The sequence below is a fragment of the Gopherus flavomarginatus genome, chromosome 1 (genome assembly GCF_025201925.1).
Source record: "Gopherus flavomarginatus isolate rGopFla2 chromosome 1, rGopFla2.mat.asm, whole genome shotgun sequence".
Classification (NCBI taxonomy): domain Eukaryota; kingdom Metazoa; phylum Chordata; order Testudines; family Testudinidae; genus Gopherus; species Gopherus flavomarginatus.
The window spans coordinates 325,916,436-325,943,156 of NC_066617.1; the positions used below are offsets into that span (position 1 = coordinate 325,916,436).

At 44.8% G+C, this 26,721-nt stretch overlaps 1 protein-coding gene across 1 annotated transcript in view; it reads right to left on the bottom strand.

Moving 5' to 3' along the window:
• The window catches only part of LOC127043303 (microtubule-associated tumor suppressor candidate 2-like), a 69,663-nt gene that overhangs the window by 39,592 nt on the left and 3,350 nt on the right, over positions 1 to 26,721 (bottom strand). Inside the window, exons 2-3 of the mRNA XM_050937303.1 lie at positions 21,836 to 21,902; positions 1,210 to 1,424 (exon numbers count right to left, since the gene is read on the bottom strand). Of these exons, the coding sequence (XP_050793260.1) occupies positions 1,210 to 1,424; positions 21,836 to 21,902 (282 nt within the window). The remainder of the gene's footprint in view (positions 1 to 1,209; positions 1,425 to 21,835; positions 21,903 to 26,721) is intronic.

Here is a 26,721-nt window from a genome sequence, read left to right on the forward strand (position 1 = left end):
GTCTTCACCACACGTGCTACAGTGGTGCAACTGTGCCGAAGTAGCACTGTAGTGTCAATTTGCCTTTAGTCTTTGGGTAAAGTCTGCCAGGACTGAAATCTTTTTAACCATGTCAATTGTTAATTGTGTGCAATTTGAATAATTAAATCAAAGTCAATGGAAGGAGTCATTTCCATAAACCACAGCAGAGCATCCTGCTAGCACGTCCAATTCTACCACGGTCTCACACGAGTACAGTAGTAGGCCCATCTGTGAGTTAAAATGGCCATGCAGTTAACTTATTAAAAAATAAGGCTAAAAATACTATATGCTATGTAATCCCATTTATTTAGGAAAGAAAAGCAGGAGAAATACCTGAGGCTCATAGTCAAAGTTATGTGCTCAGTTGGAGGCAATAATGTCTAATGTAGGGGTAGGCAACCTATGACACAGGTGCCGAAGGCGGCACGCGAGCTGATTTTCAGTGGCACTCACACTGCCCGGTCCTGGCCACCGGTCCAGGGGGCTCTGCATTTTAATTTAATTTTAAATGAAGCTTCTTAAACATTTAAAAAACCTTATTTACTTTACATACAACAATAGTTTAGTTATATATTATAGACATAGAAAGAGACCTTCTAAAAACGTTAACATGTATTACTGGCACACAAAACCTTTAATTAGAGTGAATAAATGAAGACTCGGCACAGCACTTCTGAAAGGTTGCTGACCCCTGGTCTAATGGTTGAACTACAGAAGTCTGGAAACCTGGATTTTATCCTGTGTCATTGACAAAACATGTGCGGTTGGGTAAGTCACTTCACCGCTCTGCCCTACTTTATCTGTAATTTGAAATGTAACTGGGCAGGCTTCTGCTGCCCTTATTTGCACTTAGAAGTATCTTACTTAACATGTAGATTAATTCAAATCAGTGGGGTACGGTACTGCTCATTGTGAGTAAGGGTGGTGGACGGGGCCCAATATTTATATTTGGTACTGCACAAGTGAGTTATTTGTAAAGCACTTTAGGATGTGTGAATGAAAGGCACTGCACAGTCAGAAGTATGTGCTTTTCTTTAGACTAGGAAGGGGAAGAAAATTGGATCTTCTACTAGTTATCAGCTTGTTACAATGTCTTCATACTGGAGAAGGTGACAACATTCAGATGGACAGTAACCGCACTGTAATTGCATTGCTCTATCCCCTTAACATGAATAACTTATGGCTGACCTGTTCCTGGTGCTGACACTTGATCCTCACAAGTTGGAGTCTGTGTTCCTCTTGCAAGAGGTCCATTTTGCCCCTGTACTGTAACTGCACCCTCTCCTCAAGGGCACGCAGCTCTTCTTGCTGTTGCCAATGCAGCTTCCTCACCTCCTCCTCAAACCTTCTCTCCAGTTCCTCCTTCTCTTTTTGTAATTTCTCACATCTTGCCGTGTTGAGGGCTGTAGAGAGAAGAAAGCACAGTCGGTAAAGTCTGAGATCGTAATCTTTATGGGGCAGGGACCATCTTTTTGGTCTGTATTTGTACTGGTCCCAGCACAGCTGAGTCCTAGTCAATGACTGGAGCTCCTGGGCACCACCACAGTACTATTTGTGTTAAACAAATAATAACAAAGATACAGAAATGATTACCACAGACACGCACACACAGACACTTCAACTCACAATACAGACTTAACAAGGCATTATGCGTAGCCTTATGGAAGGCAATTCTATTGCTGTCATAGGTGTTACTCTGGATCTAGAATATGAGTCTAGCTTTCTGACGTCATAATTTGTATTTCTGTTTTCTGATTTTATGCTTTGTCTAACAATAATTAATAGGAAAGAAGTGGATTTCCACTGCTCTCTGTTGAAACATAGTTAAAAATCATTCTATTTACATGAAAAAATTGGAGCCTGGAAAGAAACTAAACAGCACGGACCTGGTTCAGCAACAAATCACATATAAAAAGAAGAACTTGAAGAAACAAATGCCCACTTTTTAAAGTTGTGTTTGTATTAAGTGGTTTGTGCGTTTCATGGACCTAGAGAATATAAATGTAAGAGCAACATTTAAGGCAACAAGTGATGGTGGGATTTACACTCTCATGATCCATCATTATTCTTATTCCTCTGAGTTAGTGGGCCATATACTGGTGTAACTGGGTGCAACTCCAACAGAAGTGCCGATGAAGTCAGTGAAGTTTAACCTGCTTCCACTAGGCCTGAATTTGGCTGTAGGAGCAAACACGTAGGCGCTCTCAGTATGTCAGTAGTGTGGATGGTTCTTTGTTTTCTTCATCCATCTGCACTACTGGAGAGTTTCAAAATCCATGTCTGGGTTCAAGCTGAGTGAAGCTGGATAGAACCATGGAGAGAGCAAGTTTGCTAACTTTTTTGAAATCTCTCAAGTAGGGGAAGATTGAAATCAATAGGAAATTTAAAGTTAGAAAAAAATTAGTGAAGCAAGGAAACAGATGAACTGTATTATGGCATTTCTCTGTCTGAGATCCTCCACTCATAGGCACAGTTTGTTTGGAAGAAGAAGCAGCTTCTGATGAGACTGGCTGCACAAATTTAGTTACCCATCCTGCCTTACCATTTCAAATCTCGAGATTGCTGACCAAAATAATGGCATAAATTAGAACGGTGGATGCTGTTGCAATTCTCTGTGAACAAGGCTCATATTGTTTCATAAACACACTTGCTCTATAATTTCCAGGTCACATTCACTCAGCTTACTTGCCAAAACCAGTGGTTACTACTTTTATCCCTGTTTATGCTCTTTTCTCCTTTTTGCTATGTCATCAGTCTGAGCTCATTCTTCATGCAGAAGCTGCCATGGTAGCATTAGTTTGTTAAATAAGGTACATTTACACTGTGCACTACTTTCAGCGGCCTGTAGAGTACATACAGTACAAACACATCTATAAACAGCACTGTAGATTGTGAGGCACGGCGTAGGTCAGTAGAATAAAGACGTGCCTGAACCCTGTGGGTGTGTACCCGGGTACATATCCTACATGGCTCTCTACTCGCCGAAGCTGTGCCTCCCCATCATTGCTGTAGCCTTTCCCTACTGCAGGGAGATGTCAGAGCCTTTCCCCGCTGCCTCCCCCTGCCACAGCCTTTCACTTTCAGTGTGGACACAGCCTTCTTTTCACTGAGGCGCGTAGCTACCCGTATCCTACACGACACCACATGTGGTGTTCAGTACAGACGTAGCCTTAGTTACAGCAATGGTGTCGGATATTTTTTATTTTTAAAGAGACACTTTAAAATGGATTACAGCAAAGATTAATAAACAATAAACACAGTCTCATTTGGGTTTTGGATAAAGTAAGACCTAATCAGGATCTTTGCCAAACTCCCCAACTAAACCGTGTTTGAGGTATGAAAAATTTCAATTAACCTGTTTTGAATCTCCTCCTACACACACTCTTTTCCATGAACCTTTGCAGCTCTTGGTCTGGCTGGGACCGTAAGCATAAGTACTGAAACATCAGGATAAAGGGCTTTTAAGGTGGGTTTTCCAGTCCATCTGGAAGCAGAAAGTACTGATAAGCTCAATAGACAGCCTATTTCCAATGTATTCAGCCCAATATTGAAGACCCCACCAAGAGGCATGTGCTTAGTTTATGTATTCTAGAAATCCCCTCATCATTCATAGAGTCATAGAAATGTAGGAGGGCTGGACAGGACCTTGAGAAGTCATCAGTCCAGCCCCTTGCAATGAGGCACAACCAAGTAAACCTAGACCATCCCTGACAAGTTTGTGTCTAACCTGCTCTTAAAATCCTGCAATGATGAGGATTCCACAACCTCCCCTCATTCCTACCTGCAGAAGAACCATGGGAAGGGGAAAGTGATCCAGGGAAATATGTGTGTTTGTACTTCCTGAATTCCTGAGGCCTAGCCTTGCTGGTGGGATGGCAATTGCAGAGAGGCCAGGAGGCATGGCCCTACCAGGTATAAGTCAGCTCCCAGTGAAGTCCCTGGGAATCTTTCTACTGACTTTAGTAGGGCCCAAAGACATTGATGTTCTAAGATTCATGGATCTTGAAGCAGCTACACAGGTGATCTGCCCCTCTGCGCTACTCTTTGGACTCTCCTCTTCCACAGCACCATGGCTGATCAGGCTGCCATGCTTGCCACCTACCTCTGAGCCCTGGGACCCCTTTGGAGGGGGCTGACAGCATGGTATGGAACTTGTGGAAGTTAATGATTTCAGGGTTGCTATTAACTTCCATAAGAATTTGCCATCAGGTTTCCTGGAGGAATGGTGCCATGCACAGCAGCTGATCCCCCAATGCCACTACCTTCACTCAGCCATGCCCCTGTCAAAACCCAGGACCCCGGCCATGAGTTTTTGCACAGATGAGGTTTCACAGGACTGGAGGGAGCAGGTGGATGCTGCTTCTCTGAGTGTGTTTCCCTCCATCTGATAGTTTTGAGAGCACTGAAATGGAGTTTCTAGCCTTCCCATGTCTTCTGCACCCTACAGGGGGAGGGGAAAACCAATAATTCTGCAAGATCAATATACACAATGTATGAAGTGCTATTACATGCAGAAGATCAGCAGTTTATATGGCCATTAGAGGAAGTTTCTTTTCTCTTGTGGTTTTGTGTTTTAATTTTAAACACTCTCTTATTATTTTGTTGCACGACTATACAGAGCTAAATTTTGTATTAACTTCCATTGCTGTGTGAAACTATCATTGAGCCAAAGTACAAGGAGATCAAGCTTCCAAGTCTGTATTCATTATAACTGAAACCTACACAAAAGCTTTATATTGGAATTATAATGAAACCTGTCCTTCAGCAATCTCTTTAATGAAATTGCACAACACATAGGCCTAGGCAACTAAATGACACTTTTTGAACTAGAAGAAAGGAACTCTCAAACACAAACCATAAACCAACATGATAAAAAAGGTAACAAAATCCCTCAAATACAAAGCAATTGCAGAGGTCTGAATAGAAAACCTACTAATTTTGTTAATGGGTGATGTATGCCATGCTGATCTTAAACACAAAAAAGAAGCTTACAAGAAATGGAAGACTGGACAAATGACCAGGGAGGAGTATAAAAATATTGCTCAGGCATGCAGGAATGAAATCAGGAAGGCCAAATCAAATCTGGAGTTGCAGCTAGCAAGAGATGTTAAGAGTAACAAGAAGGGTTTCTTCAGGTATGTTAGCAACAAGAAGAAAGTCAAGGAAAGTGTGGGCCCCTTACTGAATGAGGGAGGAAACCTAGAGACAGAGGATGTGAAAAAAGCTAATGTACTCAGTGCTTGTTTTGCCTCTGCCTTCACGAACAAGGTCAGCTCCCAGACTACTGCACTGGGCAGCAGAGCATGGGGAGGAGGTGACTAGTCCTCTGTGGAGAAAGAAGTGGTTCAGGACTATTTAGAAAAGCTGGATGAGCACAAGTCCATGGGGCCGGATGCGCTGCATCCAAGAGTGCTAAAGGAGTTGGCGGATGTGATTGCAGAGCCATTGGCCGTTATCTTTGAAGACTCATGGTGATTGGGGGAGGTCCTGGTTGACTGGGAAAAGGCTAATGTACTGCCCATCTTTAAAAAAGGAAAGAAGGAGGATCCAGGGAACTACAGACCAGTCAGCTTCACCTCAGTCCCTGGAAAAAATCATGAAGCAGATCCTCAAGGAATCAATTCTGAAGCACTCAGACGAGAGGAAAGTGATCAGGAACAGTCAGCATTGATTCACCAAGGGCAAGTCATGCCTGACTAACCTAATTGCCTTCTATGAGGAGACAACTGGCCCTGTGGATGAGGGGAAAGCAGTGGGCATGTTATTCCTTGACTTTAGCAAAGCTTTTGATACGGTCTTCCACAGTATTCTTGCTGGCAAGTTAAAGAAGTATGGGCTGGATGAATAGACTATAAGGTGGGTAGAAAACTGGCTAGATTGTCAGGCTCAACGGGTAGTGATCAATGGCTACATGTCTAGTTGGCAGCTGGTATCAAGCAGAGTGCCCCAAGGGTCAGTCTGGGGCTGGTTTTGTTCAATATCTTCATTAATGATCTGGAAGATGGCATGGACTGCATTGTCAGTAAGTTTGCAGATGACACTAAACTGGGAGGAGTGGTAGATACACTGGAGGGTAAGGATAGGATACAGAGGGACCTAGACAAATTAGAGGATTTGGCCAAAAGAAATCTGATGAGGTTCAACAAGGACAAGTGCAGAGTCCTGCACTTGGGATGGAAGAATTCCATGCACTGCTACAGACTAGGGACCGAATGGCTAGGCAGCAGTTCTGCAGAAAAGGACCTAGGGGTTACAGTGGACAAGAAGCTGGATATGAGTCAACAGTGTGCCCTTGTTGCCAAGAAGGCTAACGGTATTTTGGGCTGTATAAGTAGGGGCATTGCCAGCAGATCAAGGGACGTGATCATTCCCCTCCATTTGACGTTGGTGAGACCTCATCTGAGTACTGAGTCCAGTTTTGGGCCCCACACTACAAGAATGATGTGGAAAAATTGGAAAGAGTCCAGCAGAGGGCAACAAAAATGATTAGGGGGCTGGAGCACAGGACTTATGAGGAGAAGCTGAGGGTACTGGGATTGTTTAGTCTGCAGAAGAGAAGAATGAGGGGGGATTTGATAGCTGCTTTCAACTACCTGAAAGGGGGTTCCAAAGAGGATGGATCTAGACTGTTCTCAGTGGTAGCAGATGACAGAACAAGGAGTAATGGTCTCAAGTTGCAGTGGGGGAGGTTTAGGCTGGATATTAGGAAAAACATTTTCACCAGGAGGGTGGTGAAACACTGGAATGGGTTACCTAGGGAGGTGGTGGAATCTCCTTTCTTGGAGGTTTTTAAGTTAGGCTTGACAAAGCCCTGGCTGGGATGATTTAGTTGGGGATTGGTCCTGCTTTGAGCAGGGGTTTGGAATAGATGACATCCTGAGTCCCTTCCAACCCTGATATTCTATGATTCTATGGATCACTTGATGATTACCTGTTCTGTTCATTCCCTCTGGGGCACCTGGCATTGGCCACTGTCGGAAGTCAGGGTACTGGGCTATATGGACCTTTGGTCTGACCTAGTATGGCTGTTCTTATGATAATGGATCTTGCTATCAGCTAGTGAGTCACTGGTATTGTGACACTGAGCTTTTGCTTTTCTTAACATAAAGAAATTGCAACATAAATGCAGTAGCAATGTGAAATAAATGCCTGAAACCCCAGAGCTTCACTGTCACGGTGACAGATGGCAAATTAAAAAATATAATGTTCCTCATATGGAGCAAGTCAGTGGTGCTACAGTGATTTACACAAGCTGAGAATGTGACCTTTTAGATTAGATACCTACAGATATAGATTAGGTGAGATAGGCAGACAGATTAAATACAACAGATAACATGAGAATTTTAATTTATGAGCTCTATTCTGCCCTTTAAAAGATCCACACCCATAACTTCAAAATATTGTTGGATCTTTGTGTGAAGTAGGAGCAATAGAACTGAGATCAAAATTATGCTCTTTGATTTTTCTAGATCTTTTCTTGGGCATATAGCATTATCAGATCAAAACCCCTTTTAAATAAGGTCCTTATTTAATATGTGTAACCCTACATACGGCAGCATATTTCTGCATTTTCCTTGTTGTCACATCTTGGCTTTTCAGGCAATGAAAAAGGATTCCTAGTTAACATTAAGTGGAAATAATTTGGACCAGCATTATTTGAAGTTCACCAGGGACTGATCTGACACTTATTACACCTCTACCCCAATATAACGTGACCTGATATAACACGAATTCAGATATAATCCAGTAAAGCAACACTCCGGGCAGGCAGGGCTGCACGCTCCGGCAGACCAAAGCAAGTTCAACATAATGCGGTTTCACCTATAACGCGATAAGATTTTTTTTTTGGCTCCTGAGGGACAGTGTTATATTGGGGTAGAGATGTATTTAAAAAGAACCATCTGTGATTTGGTTAGAGCTTGGGGCATATTATGAAGAAGAAAGTGCAGAGGACACAAGCAGTCCTCCTCTTCATTCTCTTGTGCCTTTCTGTAGGCTCCAGACACAATCCTACTGTTCAGATACAAAACTACTGCGGAATACAGGCATTTCTCTCCGTTACTACTCCTGCACGTGCTAACTAACCTAGAGAGGTAGCTCCAGGGCCGACGAGAAGGGGAGGAAGCCAATACAAATTATTGGGCCCCCCGGAGGTCTGGAAGGGGGCCTGAGGCCTGGCTTCGTCGGCCCTGTTTAGCCAGTCCACCCTTGCTGGGGGGCCCGAAAAATTTTTTTCACCGGGGCCCGAACCCACTCTTGACAGCCCTGGGTAGCTCAGAGGGTAGGGTGGGGCCATCTCTCTTATTTCGTTTGCACTGGTTACCAGAGCTTTCTGGGCATGGAAAGGAGCATCCACGTGGCACCCACTGAAGGGGTGGCAGAGCTGCTTCTGTATCATGTGCTCTCTGGGAGTCTCCAGGAAGAATTCTGTCTGAGAATTATTCTCGGGGGCTCCTGGTGCAGCCTGGGTCCTGGCATGAAACTCACAATGGGGCCTTACATATATTTAATGAAAAGAAGATAATAACCAGTGATTTACGGCCAGAATGGCCTTGCTCATGGGTTGGTCTGTTAAGCCATATTTAACAGTCAGTTCTTCACTGTGAAAATGAATGCCCTAGCCCCCACTTTTGGAACCAGACATGGGCTTTATTTTATAATACAAAGCTTCAGAAGAGAGTCCAAAGCACAATGCATATGGTGCAATGGTACAAGGCCAATGTCAGGATGAAGGCTGTGTTCATTGGTAACAAACAGCCAATCCATATGTGCCCAAACTAATGCAAAAATTCAGAAACTTAGCAGCTCCTGGAAATTGCAACAGTCACTAACATGGTAACAAAACAACATCTACATCTCATCAAGAGGATTTCAGGTTGGATTTTTCCCCTGTGGATATTTCACTTGTACTTTCCAGGCTGGAAGGGACTTTGATATGAAATGACATTTACTAGGATGACAACTTGCTCCAGGTTAAATCACAGAGTTGACATCATTGCTCCACAGCATTCCTAGTACCAAGCTGATGTTATTTCCCTTGGTGAATGACCTATAGACTATTGTGTGCAACAGACAATCAAAATGTATCTCAGGCCCAGTTCACAATGCAAGCAAAAGCTAAATGTCACCAATGGAATGTCACTCTTGCGCCTCTCGCATAAAACTTAACTGAGTAATGTATTTTTATATTCAGCCTTTCTGTTCAAGGGGACTGTGAAACCGAGGGCTGATGCCAGTGTAACCACCCATATAGCTGACCTGGTTGCAGTGCTGTTGTAGCTGGGTTGGTTGGGAGATATGGTGTTTTTATCACCCAAATACTCTGAGAGAATCTGCTTCAATATGAATTAAAAAAACCCCAAACCCAAAAATCTCCGATCGTACACCCCTGTTATCACCTACAATATCACACTGGAACCCATATAGGGTATCATTAAACAATTACAATCCATACTCGATGGGGACCCCGTCCTGAAAGAAGTCTTTCCTAACCCTCCTCTTTTGGCCTTTAAACAATGCCCTCAACCTCTCCAAGCTCATCATCAGAAGCAGGCTCCTCACAGGCTAACTCAAAGCAGCACCAGCCCCTGACAGAACAACAGATGCAAAACCTGCAGTCATATCCCCACTGTTATGATGATCAACCCCCACCCCCTACCCAACACTTTCCAAATCCATTGGTCAGGTTGCCAGCCCTCCAGGATTGTCCTGGAGTCTCCAGAAATTAAAGATTAATCTTTCATTAAAGATTATATCATGTGATGAAACTCCATGAATATGTGCAACCAAAATTGGCAACCCTATCCATGGGTTCTGCAGATGTCTATCACAACATGCGGTATATCTTATCCAGTGAATTAAATAAATAAAAACTATGTGGGTGAAACCAGACAATCACTACGTTCTCACGTGAATTCACACAGGAAAATGATAAAAGACAAAAACACCCTATTATCCAAGGGCAAACAGTTTTCACAAAACTATCACTCTATATCTGACCTCTCAGTCCCCACCCTCAAAGGAAACATGTGCAACACTTCAAAAGAGGAGCCTGGGAGCTTAAATTCATAACTTTGCTAGACACTAAAAATCCTGTTTTTAAAAAAGACCCTGGATTTATGGCTTATTACAACAATCTGCAACCCACTAACCCCCCACAATTTTTTGTCATATGATTGCAATGATGCTAACTGGCCATTTCACCTTCAATGGTCTCTTACAATATCTGTTAACTATTTATGCTAAACAATCTGTTTCACCTTGTGTTTAGCTGTGAGTTCTGAGTACCTTTCCCAGACTTGAAGAAGAGCTCTGGGTAGCTGCTCAAAAGTTTGTGTCTCTCACCAACAGAAGTTGGTCCAATAAAAGATATATTATTATCTCACCCACCTTGTCTCCCTCACAGTTTGTCTGTTTCTGATCAGAGGACTATCTCTACAGTCATTGTTTAGAGATTATGATCCATATATCTTTATATTACATATGGGCTCTCTTTTCCTTAACCTTATTTCTGACTTAGTGTTGTAGATAAACAGAAAAATCCTGCAGGCCTTATTTCTCAGACTTTGAAGGGATTTTTGTGAAAAAGGATTGCACGATTTGTCCATAGACATCTGTAGCAGTATTATGCACAAGTGTTTTTAAACACCTGTAAATTTGGATGATCTGGATACATCTACTTCAGGATGTATTTCCTGTTTAACTAAATATCTAGCTATTTACATGTCCCTCTCTATATAATACTTTATTTGTTGCAAACTAATGGATTATTTTGATCATTTTTAAACCAGATCCAACACAGTTTGGAATGGCCTCATCTCCCATTGATCTGAAGGGGAATTGAGGGCATTTAACACCTTCCAGGATAAGGCCTTTTTCAGCTTCAATGGCTTCCCAGGAATGACTGAAAAGTGCATATGTTTAACACTTATGAGAATCAGCTTCTAGTTCTGGCACCGACTGTGTGTAATGTGTTAAGAGCACTCGCATTTCTGGCATAATGTTTGGGCAGATCTTGCTTTTATAAGGTAACACAAATTCCTCAGTGTTTATAGCACTGGATATCCATGCATCCCCCATGAGTACCAGGACTGAAAATGTACTTTCCTATTTCACTCTAATGGCAGATTTAAGAGTCTTATAACTGCTGATACTTTAGCAGTAAGGGTTACATTTGCCAAGTAAGGTTTCTTTGAAACCAAGATGTTAAGTGCTCTGAAATTAGGATTAAGTTTTGTTATTTTACTCCATTGATTATACAAGGCCTATCACCAACTCCCACTGAAGAAAATGGCAGCTGTGTCACTCAGACCCTCACATGATCGAGCCCTATAGCAGTAATCTTGAGCTATAATATAAGCTATAACATGAGACATACAATGTTTTTACTCCACAAAATGATCCCAATCAAACCTGTCTAGTCTGGGCTTGGTACGTTGGTTTATTCAGATGTTTATAAGTCTGAAAGCCTTAAATTATTATTATTATTATGGGAAATCATGAACTGCTGACAAATGTACAAACTGATTAACCAGCCTGTACTTCATTATTTTTAAGTGACTGGGAGATATTCCTTTTTATTCAGACAGAACGCTTTGTATTCAGAATATCCAAGAGTTAGGTATGCATTGTATGTTTTCCCCAAATCCCTGCCATGGAGCTTTTACCTACCATTCTAGCCTATGATGGGCTATAGCCTATGATGATTCATTCTTTTGTTTGCTTAAATGTTGGCAATAAAAAAACCAGACAAATATGAGAACAAAATAACCTTCTGTGACACAGAAATGCCCAGGCCTGCCCAGGTGGGCATATTACACCTGCGTCCGACTAGCTTCTCTTCTCAATATTTCACTGAAGAGAGTTGTGTGCAGTCTCTGCTGAAAGCTAAGAACTCGCTAATTGTCATGGTTATTGCACAATGTTTGTATGGGAAAGAGTTTAAGAGATAAGAAAAATGTAGGATAGTAGGTTTCAAAACTGTTGAAGTGAAACTTGTCACTGGAGGTAAAGCAGGTCTCTGAACTGACTCAATCAACACTGAGAACAATCAGCATCCTCGATTCAGCCCAGCCCTGTGTTCATAGTCTGGGCAAGATGCAGACATCAGTGTTTACAAAGACAAAAGAACCCAGAGACAAGTCTTTGAATAGGGGACCCCTTTGGGCTAAGAGACAATAGTCTGTAACTGTTATAAGAGCATGAGAAAGGGCACAAGGTATTATCCATTACGGGGAAGACACTGCCAGCGGGGGCGTCTCATGAAAGATGGATCCCAGCTTTCTGGACTGGGCAAGCACTACAGGGACTGACCATTGGGTCAAGAAAGTAACTAGTTATTAAGTATAGGCTACAGATTGAATTGGATGTTTTTCTTTTACCTGTAACCTTATTGTTTCAAAATCCTTGTATCTGCTTTCGTTTGAATCTTTACTCAAGCTCTGTTAAATACACTTCAATTTGGTTTTACTACAGACGCTTCTAAGTGCTTGGTGCTAAGCCCATATGTAATATAAAGATGCCCTGAACAGTGGTGAAGCCAGTAAATTGGATTGCCCTCCTTCCACAGAGGCAGCGGAATGGTCACACTGCATATGTCCAGAAGACAAGGGACTGGGTCAGGGCCGGTTCAACCATTCAGACGGACTAGGCGGTTGCCTAGGGCACCAAGATTTGGGGGTGCCAAAAAGCGGCGCCCCCAAATATTTTTTTAAATGGTTGAGCAGCCGCTGCTGCTGGGACAGAGAGGGAGTCTGAGCTGCCGGTGGCAGCGGCCACCAGCAGCCCAGAGTGTCCCCTGGGTCAGGGCACCGCTGCGGCAGCCGGCAGCCCAGGACCCCCCTGGGTCAGGGAGCCACTGCGGCAGCCGGCAGCCAAGGGGTTCCCCTGGGTCAGGGCACCGCCGGGGCAGCCGGCAGCCCAGGGGTTCCCCTGGGTCAGGGCGCCGCCGTGGCAGCCGGCAGCACAGGGGTTCCCCTGGGTCAGGGCACCACCGGGATAGCCGGTAGCCCAGGGGTTCTCCTGGGTCAAGGCGCCGCCGTGGCAGCCGGCAGCCCAGGGGTTCCCCTGGGTCAGTGTGCCACGGCGGCAGTCGGCAGCCCAGGGAATCCCCTGGGTCAGCGCGCCGCAGTGGCAGTGGGCAGCCCAGGGCCCCCCGGGTCAGGGCGCCGCCAGGGCAGCCGGCAGCCCAGGGATTCCCCTGGGTCAGGGTGCTGCCAGGGCAGCTGGCAGCCCAAGGGGTCCCCGGGGTCAGGGCGCCACTGCGGCAGCCGGTAGCCCAGGGTGTCCCCTGGGTCAGTGCACCGCAGCGGCAGCCGGCAGCCCAGGGACCCCCGGGTCAGGGCGCCGCCGTGGCAGCCGGCAGCCCAGGGATTCCCCTGGGTCAGGGTGCCGCCAGGGCAGCTGGCAGCCCAAGGGGTCCCCTGGGTCAGCGCGCCGCAGCGGCAGCCGGCAGCCCAGGGCCCCCCCGGGTCAGGGCGCCGCCGTGGCAGCCGGCAGCCCAGTGTCCCCTGGGTCAGGGCACCACCGCAGCAGCCGGCAGCCCAAGGGGTCCCCTGGGTCAGTGCGCTGCAGCAGCAGTAGGCAGCCCAGGGCCCCCCCTGGATCAGGGCGCCGCCGAGGCAGCCCAGAGGTTCGGGCTGTCCACGGCGCGCTGACCCAGGGGAACCCCTGGGCTGCAGGCAGAGGCTCAGAATCCCTCTCCCTCCCAGAGCAGGGGCTCCAGCCTGTGCCATTTTTCTGGTTGCCAGTGGGAGCGCCGGTGGCTGGGTAGAGCTGCGCAGCTCTACTTAGGGCACGTGGCAGGAGCACTGCAAGGGCAGCGCGACACCAGGGCTTCTTGAGGAAAGCAGGGGCTGTCCCCTGGCTCAGCCTCCACATCAGCTCCAGCGAGGGGCATGGAGAAGAAAAGAGCCTCAGTGGTGGTCTGGTGGAGCAGAGGAAGAAAGAGGACCCTGATGCTCGTTGAGCAAGGTAAGCAAGTGCTTCCCCACAGCTTGGCCTCAGGTGCCTGTGCTCCTGCCCCCTTGGTCCTTAGCTGGTCCCTGCTGCTGCTCTCCTTGTGCCTGGAGAGAACAGCAGCCTGCAGAGCTGAGCTGCCCAGCGCCCCCAGGCACCCCCCTGACCCCATCCCCCCCACAGCCCTGACCCCCAGCTCCAAGCCCAGTCCCTCTGAGCTGGAAACCCCCTGACCCCATCCTCTCCACAGCCCTGACCCCCAGCTGACAGATAGTGTCCCTAACACAGTTATTGCTCTTCACATCCTCTTGACTCTCCCAGTTTCTGTGGCCAGTGGTGAGCGAAGCTTCTCGAAGCTCAAATTGATAAAAACATGCATGCGAACATCAATGTTGCAACAAAGACTTTTTGGGCTATCTACCTTGTCACTAGAACATGACATTGCTCACAGCATTGACTTGGAGGAGCTTGCTTCTAAATTTGCTAAGCTTAAAGCGCAGAAACATAAATTCTAAATTATAACATGTTACTCTGTGACTGTGTATTGTCTATAATGTATGTGATTTTTTTTGGGGGGGGCGCGCAAGATGGAAGTTTCGCCTAGGGCGCAAAATATGCTTGCACTGGCCCTGCCCGCTGCTGGCCCCTTGCCAGCCATGGTCCCACCGCTGGTCCCACTCAGTGCCTGCTCCTGGCCTGAGTGAAGGAACCCCAGGCTGACAGTGGGCTGAGACCCCAGCTGGCAGGAGCCAGCGGCTGAAATTCCAGAGCGGGGGTGGATGGAGACACTCAGCCCACCGCCGAAACCCTAGAGCTGGGCAGACTGACCTGCTCAGCCTGCTGTTGCTCTGGGGTTCTGGCTGCTGGCCCCTTGCCAGCTGGGGTCCCCACCGCAGCCCCACTCACCTTGCTTCCAGTTGGAGTTCCAGCACAGGTCATCTGCCAGAGAGGGTCCAGGCCTCCAGCCCTGCTCAGTTCTACCAGCTGCCAGTTCCACTCACCTCAGCTGCCAATCTGGGGTTCCAGCTGCTGATCTCCTGCCAGCTGGTTAACAACTGATCACTCAGGAGCCTGTGTGCAGCTTAAAGTATCCAAATACATGCCAGACATTGGAAAACTCAGCAAGGAAAAGCAAGGGCAAGGATCACACTAAATTAATAAGATCTGCATTTTAATTTAATTTTAAATAAAGCTTCTGAAACATTTTGAAAACCTTGTTTACATATAGCAGTAGTTTGGCTATATATTATAGACTTATAGTGAGACCTTCTAAAAAATGTTAAAATGTATTACCAGCACACAAAGCCTTAAATTAGAGTGTATACAGGAAGACTCGGCACACCATTGCTGAAAGGTTGCCGACCTCTGGCCCAGATCCTTAGCTATACTGCAGCCATTTTGTGTTGACCTACTGGCACAAAGGGACCCTGTAGACTTCTAGCTGACCATGGGAGGACTACCTCAGTGTAAGGGGAACCTTCCAGTGGCATGGAGCCATTGTTATAGTAAGAGGTCTGGTCTGGTCTGGGTTAAGGGGGTCAGGCCAGGGTACTCCTGTGCCCTATTGATTCTTGGCTTCTATGTTGACCCCTTTTGACCTTTGGCAGCCAATGCAAGTTAGCTCACTCTTCATACTACTCTATCTCACACAGGGGACAAGATCAGTGCTCTGCCCTAAAGCCACCTTTGTGATGTCCTCTTTTCAATGAGGAAAAAGAACGCTCAACTGTAGCTGTTGTGACTGGGAGTAGCAAGAGATGAATTCCTACTTCTTTCATCCCAAGAAACATAGCACAAAGATTGAGTCGAACCACTAGTGATGATAAAGAAGTTGAAGTTAAATCTTTATTCGTTCATCATATGCTATTCCAATCTGTTCAAAATTCTCTATTTTGTTCTGATCACATAGCAGCCCTATTGCGGTTGTGCCTCACTCCACTCAACTACAGGTGTTTTATAAGACAGGCATCTGTAAAAGCTACGTGGAAGTTGAGTAGAATCCAGAAAGCACTATTGTAGATTTGTAAGAATCAAATCTGTATACTTTTTCAGCTGGCTTAACAAACACTTCTTGTCCTCATCAGTTAAGGAGTCAATATAAATGCCTTCATTAGTCAACTTCTGGACTGAAGTCTTTGCTTCTTCCAGTACATTTTCAATAGATATCTCTGATAGATCCAAGGGTAGCTTCTATTGCTGGACAAAGATCTACTACTGTTGTAGCAGATGCCTGGATGACATTGTTTAATGACACAAGTGGTTTCAACAGTAGACTTACAAGCAGGGCCGGCTCCAGGTTTTTTGCTGCCCCAAGCGGTGGGGGAAAAAAAAATAATAAAAAGCCGCAATCGTAATCTTCTTCAGTGGCAATTTGGCGCCCGGACCTTCCCTCCGAGAGAGACTGAGGGACCTGCCTCTGAATTGCAACCAAAGAGCCCGACATGCCGCCCCTTCCCCTTGGCCGCCCCAAGCACCTGGAGACGGCCCTGCTTACAAGAGAGAGAATGGCAATAGTCTTCTCTGAACTTAGTCACAAAGGTAGTCCACCTGCATCACTACTTAGATCTGTCCTATCTTGGTGGATACTTTCCAAAGCAAGTAATAATGGCTGCAGTAATTTTAAGACAATAGCCAAGAATTGCTCATGAGAAAGCCAGCAGGTTTTCCCAGGCTGGACTAATTTGAACTTCAATCCCAGTGTATCTTCCATTTGTTTCCAAGATGTTCAGTCCTTTTGGACTCTTGCTGAAAAAAAGAGTATAAAAAAGCCATTAAATGTATGATGTTTTAATGTCTTTTGAAGATTCTGCAGCTTGTAGTAGTGCTAGCTGGAGTACATGGCCTCTGCAGTGTGTATAGGAGAGATTAGGGTTACACTTTTCTCTGAGCAAAGTTTGTACTCCACTATGTCTTCCAGAGAAGTTTGTAGATCCATCAAATGCACAAGCAGCCTTTTGTTTGGGGTTCAATTTACAAGCATTTAACTCTTCTAAGATGTCACAGATGCAGCTGATGTGTCTTCTATAACCTGAACATCTAAACTGCATCTAATGGCCTACCACGGACATCAAGAGAACATACACAATGACTTAATACTCGATGCCTATTTGCTTTGGTGCATTCATCAGCCACGTATGCACATATTTTGAATATGGTGAGAGAGTTGTTCACTTTTTCAACTGCTGAGTCTTTCACTGTTACACCACATGCTTCTAGAGAGTCAGCTGAGTTTTTTCAGAAAGATAGCGAGCATTTTCCAGTCTTGTTCGAAACCAGTGTCCAACTTCAGGATTAACAAGTGACAATGCACTGAACATTGGCATTCAGTTTGTAGTGTGTGGTGTCTCTTGCTTAAATAGAAAGTCTGATGCAACAGTCATGTTGGTTCACATAAACTGAGTTGTGTCTCCAGCATTCTTAACAGCCTCATTAAGTTTTTCTAAAATTGGCTTTGACAATAACTGGCTTATAAGGCTTTCTGCATGATGATGCAGTTCACAGGCATGGTGTTTTGCAGCCTTTTCATATAGGTTGCCAGTATTGGCTTAGCTGATCAGTATGGCAAACCAAGCTCCTCCACTTTTACTGTATAAATGCCCACATCTTGAATACTGCATGCAGTTCTGGTCACCCCATCTCAAAAAAGATATATTGGAAAAGGTTCAGAGAAGGGCAACAAAAATGATTAGGGGCACGGAACAGATTCCATATGAGGAAAGATTAAAAAGACTGGGACTTTTCAGCTTTGAAAAGAGATGACTAAGAGGGGATATGATAGAGGCTTATAAAATCTTGACTAGTGTGAAGAAAATGAATAAGGAAGTGTTATTTACCCCTTCACTTAACAAAAGAACCAGGAGTCACCCAATGAAATTAATGGGCAGCAAGTTTAAAACAAACAAAAGGAAGTATTTCTTCATACAATGCACAGTTACCCATGGAACTTTTTGCCAGGGATGTTGTGAAGGCCTAAATTATAAGAGGGTTCAAAAAAGAACTAGATAAGTTCATGGAGGACAGGTCCATCAATGGCTATTAGCCAGGATGGGCAGGAATGCAACACCATGCTCTGAGTGTTCCTAGCCTCTGTTCGCTAGAAGCTGTGAGTGGATGACAGGGGATGGATCACTTGATGATTTCCTGTTCTATTCATTCCCTCTGAAGCACCTGGAATAGTCACTGTCAGAAGACCGGATACTGGGATAGATGGACCATTGGTCTGACCCAACTTACCATTCTTACATAAAAAATAATTATAATAATCAAAAAGTTTAGTACAGAAGCTCCCCAAGATAATGACCTCTTGAGATAGTGACTACGTGAGATAATGACCTTGGCAAATAATGCATTTTAAAAGTCTTGGCCTACTAGGAAATATATATTTATATAAGTTTCCCTGTCACAAATCTAGCATTCTGGAGCAAGGTCACTAAAACATAGTCCAATGCTTGGCTGCTGTTGTTTGTCATGTCACCTGCCACTGTGATCTCTGCGAGTCAGTCTCTTGAGGTTCCACCCAGCTCTCAGTGATTTCAGCTCTCAGTGGGGGAACCTCACTGATAGTGCAGGCCTAGCTGTCTCTTCCACAGAAAATGCTGTCCTGCAGCAGGTCTAAGCACTTAGATCTGATTATCAGGGATTTCAGCTCTTGCAGTCACTTAACAAACCAAAAGACTTTCTATGAAGCATAATCAGCTCTGTCTCCAAACAGGAGAGAGGGACAGGTCAAACAGTGCCTCTGACTCTTAGGCAGAGCCCACTCCACCAAGCAAAACACCTGTGCTGCACCCTCTCTTTTTGTTTTTAATAGAGATATACCCATCTCCTAGAACTGGAAAGGGACCTTGAAAGGTCATCAAGTCCAGCTCCCTGCCTTCACTAGCAGGACCAAGTACTGATCTTGCCCCAGATCCCTGAGTGGCCCCCTCAAGGACTGAACTCACAACTCTGGGTTTAGCAAGCCAATGCTCAAACCACTGAGCTATCCCTCCCCACTCTCCTTCTTCACTAGGATATGACATCCAAACCTCCTGCTTAGGGAGTGCAATTCAGTTGAGGGTGAGCAGTGCTTAATCTGTAATGAAAGAGGTGCTGAGGCTCAAGAAAGTTTGTTACTTTCATGACTGACGCGGTAAGCCCAGAGGTCCCAGGGCTGTGAACTGCCAAGCCTAGAGGTGCTGGAGCTCAGCCCTGGCACAAATCAAGCACTGAGGGAAACTCCCCTCGTTCAGTCAGGCTAAGTACACTTCTGCTGCCCTTTACTCATACAATAAGGATAACAACATTTCATGACCCCCAAAATTTATTACTTCAGTGACTTGTAACCCAACACCAGCCAAAATTGATCAGTTGGGCGGCAAAGCTCTGTCTGCTGGATACCTAGGCAGAGTAGGTGTATTCATGTAAATACAGTCTGGTCCTGAAGCCTTTCCCCCATCCCCTGGCTCCTCACTAGCTGTCAGGGCAGAGCTCATTCAGACCTTGCTTACAAATCATAATTTTAAATGATAAAGTAGGCCAACATTGTTGAAACAAAAGTGCTGACACTGTCATAAATAATAGCTGTCTGAGGAAGCTAGTCTTTGTTCATACTTTTCAAACCCATTCTTCTTTCTCAGGTACAAGTATTTTCTCATATACTGTCTATGCTTTTAATGTTTGAATTTCAATTCAAATTTCCAACCAACAACTAAATTGGCAACACTGCATGAAACTGGGGGAGGGGGAGGCAGGGTGTTGGGGAAATTCAGGGGGGATGTAGGGTCTAGGGAAATCCCTGCACCCAGCTATAGCTGAGCCTAGGAGCAGAGACCATTTCAAGTGCATTTTATTTCCTTAGACAAGCACCTAAAACAGCTGCCCTTATTCTTCGGCTGGGACTGGATCCTGCACAGCGAAGATGTCTATTGTTGTGTATATAAGTACCAGGTAAATAGTGATGAGTAGGGCAGGAAGCAAAGAGGAACGTGATTCTGCATTATTGAGAGTGCTGCAGTGTGACCTCTAAACTGTGTATAGTGGTTTACACCTTTGGCTCCCAGTAAGACTGGTGTAAATCTGGAAGGATCTCTATTGATGTCAGTGGATTTACACTGGCATAAAGCTGGAGTAACTGGGAGTAGAATCTGGCCCCTTCTTTGCGTCTATACATAGCCTCCACTCACAAATGCACTGGAGTGCAACAACCTTGTGTTCCCTACAGTGTGCTCTTCAGACTCAGAGACAGGCAGGATCAAAGCCAGACTGGTAGTGATGCATAGAACCTGAAAAAGGGAATAGGTCTTCGAGTCAGAGCAGAGCCTTTCAAATGTTCCCTCCCTGCCTCAAAAGCAAAAGCACTGTGGCAATTCCTTTGGGAGGGGTAGGGGAGAACACAGCAGAGATGAAAACAAAGATAAAAGTGATATTGCAAATGTGATCTCGGCCCCCGCTGGACCATTCTGTGGGGATGGAGCAGCGAAGCACTATCACAATCTGAAAATTCCTACATCGACAGTGGGCCTGGGTAATGCAAATCCCTTTGAGGGGCACAGCAGGGAGCCCAAGTTATTGAGCTCCAGCACCAGTGTCAGGGACGGGTAGTGTAAGGGTTTTAAAAATGGAAGAAGACAAATACAGTTAAGCCCGAAGTAAAGTCTCTGCACTGAGTGGGTGTCTCACACCTGCTCTGACACTCCAGAGTGTGGGTTAAAAAGGAAGCGGGTGTGGGGGGACACAGAATGGCAGGGTCTGGGGAGATATGGCTTAATCGCAAGCCTATCAAGCTAATAATCACATTTCATATTAAGGCTCCGTTTATATAGGGGTACTAAATGGTTACTATATGTTATAAGCATGTTGGAGTATGGGTTATCGATGATTATAAGCCATTGTTATAAGGAATCAGTTACCCTATCGGAATCAATAACAATTTATATAAAACAGCTATTGGTCATTTATTAACCTTTTATGAACCATTTAAAAATGGAACCTTCATATCAAATGCAACCAAGATAATGAGGCTCTTAGCTCCCTGCTCCCCTCTTTGGCCTTAGTCTTGCCATTAGGCAGGAGTAGTGTGGAAGCTGTACAGCCATGTTTTCACTGACACATGTTCAGCACTCCCTGCCCTCTCACCCCACCCCGTTAATTGCTTTTTGCTCTATGGCAAGCATAACACGCCCCATCTATGCTGGGAAGATTCAGGTACAAAGAATTCAGACTGATGTCTGGGCCCTGAGTAGGGCCCGTTTTCCTCTCCCTAGAGATACAATCAATGGTCTAACAGTCACTGCCTTTCTGATCAGTTTTCAGAACAGAACAAAAAGGGGAAATGTGCTCACACAGATGTACATAGAGTAAATAGGATGAATAGCACCAGCTGAGTTAGTCCCTGCCTTTCCAGGCATGGAGAGATTATAACAATTTACTACGGGTTAGTTTTTGTAGAACACTGATTTTGGGTTTTGATCTTGATGCTCTTCTGTTTGTAACCAGAGTGCAGTACGTGTAAACTCACACAACCAAAGTAATGAATTCCTAGCTAAACGTGCACTGCCACATCTGAAGGCTTTCTGAGTTGGGTGGCATGTTCAGATGCTGTTAGAATAGAGGATACAGATTTATAGATCACCGTCTGCGAATAGTAAAGATAATGCATGATTAGCTCCACTGTGTACGGTTATGAACCTGTCTCCACAACAACAATAAGGTAAAATTATTGTTCCCTGCAAGGCCACAAAAATTCACCACTGGGCTTAGTAAGATGCTTTATTACAACTCTGCAGGTTTCCTTGTACCACACGACAAGGAATAACTGCTTTTGTTTTAAGTGAGAAAGGACATTTTTCACATTGTTAGAATCTGAAGCCCTACTTACCAACTTCATCCCTGATGTTTGCAAGCTCGACTGACAGCTCCTTTTCTTTCACAAGGGCACGTTCATTCTGTTAAAATAAATAAATGAAAGCATATGTATAGTCCCTCGATTTATCCCAGCTAAGTATTCTCACATGTTTATTTACCAAACCAGATTAGGTAAATTCTTCAGATCTAGTTTTGTAATTATTATGAACTAATTCTCTTTTAAAACCAACTGTGGAAGCCAGCATTGACACAATCATGTTTCACAGGAGACTAAGGAATACAATATTATATTTACACACACCTCTGTATTTGCAAGTCAGTGTTGGTGCATGTCTGGGTTCCAGTTTGTGTGGACAGCACATATAAAATGGTATTAATGATATTAACATACACAAACATGTTTGTGTCCCTGAATATAGCAATACAACTAGAGCTAGATAGAGCAATATACACATGCACAAAAATGTGATTGTGTATATGAATATATAGCATTCTGTACATAGTATGCATACAGTACACTCGCAAATAACAGTAATAACCTGACTTTCAATTCTATATTTCCAGCTTTATATATGGACATGGTACATTTTAATTAGAGCAGAAGAATAAAGACCCCCTCAGAAAAGGAACCCCTGAATTATTTTAACATATAATAAAGAATTCAGACAGACATTTAGCCAGAAGAATATAAAACATATCTATACTGGCAATACTAAGATGTCTCTACTAAAGAGTAAGGATTTTGGTAGCAGATATTTCATAAGAGCTGAATGAATAAGGAGAGAAAGCTAGCTGCAGGGAAATCCACAGGAGAGTAATTTAGTACAAGTGATCCCAGAGTAACAGCATGCACATAAAGCCACTTCTAAATTGGAATGTATCCTGTGATACATTAGGGATGAGACAAAAGAACATATCTTACTGGGAATGTCACCAATAACTAGGAGAACTAAATCAAGCTACTATAAATATGCTCCCAGTAAGGAAAGAACCAGAGTCTTTAAAAGGCACTACAGAAAAAATCATATTCAAGGCAACATGCAAGGCAGCAGTAAATTCAGTGGAAAGCAATCCCAGCAAGTAAACTGGTCAACAGTATGCAGGAATGAAGGGAATCCTGGCACTTTAAGGACCAGTTCAGCAGCAGGCATTATGAAACATATGGCAGAAAACTGGTGATTCTGTAACCTATTTTTATTTCCCTGCAGTCCAACGGTTAATTTAACAAAACTATGAACAGAAATAAATGATAAAAAAGATAAAATTAAGAACTAAAGAAGAAAATTTTTATAAAAAGGGCAGAAATACAGTAAGAAAAAAAAAAGATTAATAGACTCCCCCTCCTGCCCCTGTTGTTTCTTCTTTAGCCAGCAGTGAGTGCATCCCCTCTGCAACCTTTCTGTGCTCCTGTGTTCTGCTTTCACACTGCCTCTGTAATGGACATGTCTCAGCAAAGCCTCTCCCACCCGGTGCTTGTCTCTATGACACAACACCATTTGACTGGTTTTAGGCCATCTTGGATGAACTGTAGCAAGCATTTTGAAAGAAAACAAAAAGAAAATATATATTGTTCTAAAATCTAGGCCATATTTTAGAGTAGAAACTAAAAGTACACACACAAATCATTTATAGTCTTAGAAAAGAGCTAGAAATAATTTTAAATGAACTATTTTATGGCTGACAGCAGACTGTAGTTGGGGTGATTCTGCAACCCCCTTTCACTACCACAGAACTGCAGAGCACCACGGTCTCTGGGCCTGATTCCTATTTACACTTAGGTCACTTTTCGCCACTCTGGCAGTGTGGAGGGGCCTCAAAGTGAGAGTGATTTATATTTACACCCACTTAAAGGTCCTTTTTACTTGACTACAGCAATGTAAAATGGCCTTAATTTAAATAAATCAGCTGGTTTAAACTCTTAGTAAATGTGAAGGTGATGTCACAAAATATCCAACACAAACAATCAACAAGAATTAGACGTTCCATTTTATCAGAATATATTATATATCTGTTGTCAAATATGTTCCAACCATTAGCTGGTGAGTGTGATACCGTCACCACACCCACCTGTCTATCCACCGCTGCCAGGCTGTCTGTTACCACTCACTTTGGCTTCCAACCAGTGCTTTCACACACCAACTGGTGGATGGTCCAAGCCAACCTTCCTCCTCCTCTTCTAGTTAGTTCCTCAGTTTTTGGGTTGGGAACCAGCAGCAGGTAAACAGGTGGCACTGGGCGTGCTACGCTGGGGATTTCTGGCAGCAGGGAGACCAAGCGAGTTGAGATTTGTGACCTGCCCTGCCTATGTCCTGCACCAGACTTAGACTGTGTGGTACTTTACAAAAAATAATGTTCTAAACACTATGTGAATGAAATGACAATATTTACTGGCTAAGCTTCTACAGCTGTTAAGGTCAGTTTCCGCCATAGGGCAGTGTTTTGAAACTGGGGTCCATGGACCCAGGGGGGTCCCCAAGGCTACTCCAGGGCGTCCGCATGCCCAGCTGACAAACTCCTCCTCCTCCCTCAACTCCTCCCCCTGCCTCCCAGCATTCTCGGGAACAAGGTTCCTACATGCCCTGGCTCCACGACGCTCCCGGAAGCAGCCTGTACATCCCTGCAGCCCCTAGGCAGGGAGGGGGTAGTTTTATTTACCACTACACCACTGTTGTTTACTACAGTAAATAGTAAACCCATCAGCATTATTACATGATATTTGTTTTGCAGTAATGCCTAAAGGCCTCAGTCAGGACTGGAGACCCCACTACACTAGGCAGCGTGCAAAATTTTGTTGAATAAAACATGCAAAGAGGTGAACTGAACTGGCTGAGAAATGTATGGGTATGTTCAACGCTCCTCTGCTTCCGCCAAGCGCTTTCTGTTGGTGACTGTATATGGCAATCATGAGAGCTGTTTCCCAAAGCAGCAGCCCTGAACAGGATTCCCTTTATGCAGAACATCCAGGGGCAGCTCTATGTTTTTTGCCGCCCCAAGCACAGCAGTCAGGAGGCCTTCAGTGGCTTCAGTCCGCCGGGTACGCGGATTCGGCGGTGTTTCTGCGGGTGATCTGATGGTCCCGCGCCTTCGGCTACCTGCCGCTGAATTACCACCGAAGCCGCGGGACAGGCATGCCACTGAAGGCTGCTGTCGCCCTCACGGCGACCAGCATGCCGACCCCCATGGCTTGCCGCCCCAGGCACGTGCTTGCTGCGCTGGTACCTGGAGACGCCCCTGAGAACATCACAGCATTAGCCAATACTAGTTGACTAACACAGTGGAGTCATTTTAAGAAGCATTTTAGAGGTGATACAGTCAATAGAGATGTAAAAGAATTGGTGGGAAGGAAGGGGCTGCAGGCAGAGTGCAAGGGAGTACATTGGATATTTTATTGCCAGGTATATTCCTGCAGCTGGGCAGCTCGTCTCACCAGCTCTGACCTTTTCAAACAAAATCTATTTAATACAAGGAAGCACTACATAAACCAATGTCATACACATACATATATACTGAAGTCAGACAGACACTTGTTATTATTCTACTTAAATGACGACACTGAAAAACAAGGAAATAATTATCACATCTTTGCAAAAAAAGAGAGACCGTTAAAAATGGAACCTCAGTAAATTTCTGCCAAGTTATTTATCTCACAGTTAGAGTAAAAAAAAAAAAATCCCATGATGAAACCCAGTATGAATGAATGTATAAGCTCTCTTCATAGGATCATTTTATGTTAACTTGTAACTTGAAGTGGTGAATGAGTTCACATACCTGGGATCCCCTATCGCAGTCAACTTTTCACTTGAAACAGAACTCAACGTTCGCAATGGAAAAGTTGCCACAACAATGTCTACACCAGTGGTTCTCAAACTAGGGCCGCCGCTTGTTCAGAAAGCCCCTGGCAGGCTGAGCCGGTTTGTTTACCTGCTGCGTCGGCAGGTTTGGCCGATCGCAGCTCTCAGTGGCCATGGTTTGCCGCTCCAGGCCAATGGGAGCTGCACGAAATGGTGCAGGCCGAGGGACGCATTGGCTGCCACTTTCCGAAGTTCCCATCCAGTGATTGGCCGAACCTGTGGACACAGCAGGTAAACAAACTGGCCCGGCCTGCCAGGGGCTTTCCCTGAACAAGCGGCGGCCCTAGTTTGAGAACCACTGGTCTAGACTGAGCAAGAGGATCTAGCAAAATAACAAACTGACAGAACACACAAAGATCTGTGTGTATTGTGCATGTGTCATTGGCACACTTTTGTATGGGAGTGAGAGATGGCCCTTATATTCTCATCAGGAAAAGAGGCTCAACAGCTTTCATATGCATTGCCTTCATCGAATCTTTGGAATCCCCTGGAGGGACAGAGTCACCAACACTGAGGTGCTCAAGCAGGCCAGCACACCCAGCATGCAAACACTTCTCAAACAGAGACGCCTCCGCTGGCTTGGGCATGTGTGCCAAATGAATGATGGGCACATCCCAAAGGACATCCTCTACAGCCAACTGGCATCTGGAAAAAGACCCAAAGGACGCCCAGAATTGCGTTTCAAGGTTGTGTGCAAGCGATACTTCAAAGAAATGGACATGGATGTGGACAACTGGGAAGATCACACACAAGACCTCAGCTTTTGGAAACAAGAGCTTAACAAAGGTCTCTGGAGTTATGAGAGGAAGCCGTCCAGGTTAGCAAGGGGGAAAAGAGCTCGGAGAAGGCAGAGCCTAAAGGGTCAAAACATCACCTTTAAACATCACAGATACAGCAGAGATTGTCTCTGTTGAGTGGGTCCCTTCAGTCATGGCTGCCATAACACCAACTGAGTAAATTCTTTACCTCTCAGGGGCACATACCCATAGACTTTTGAGATTGAAGAATGCTTACTGCTACTAGAGTGCTAGGAACAGAGGACATGGGA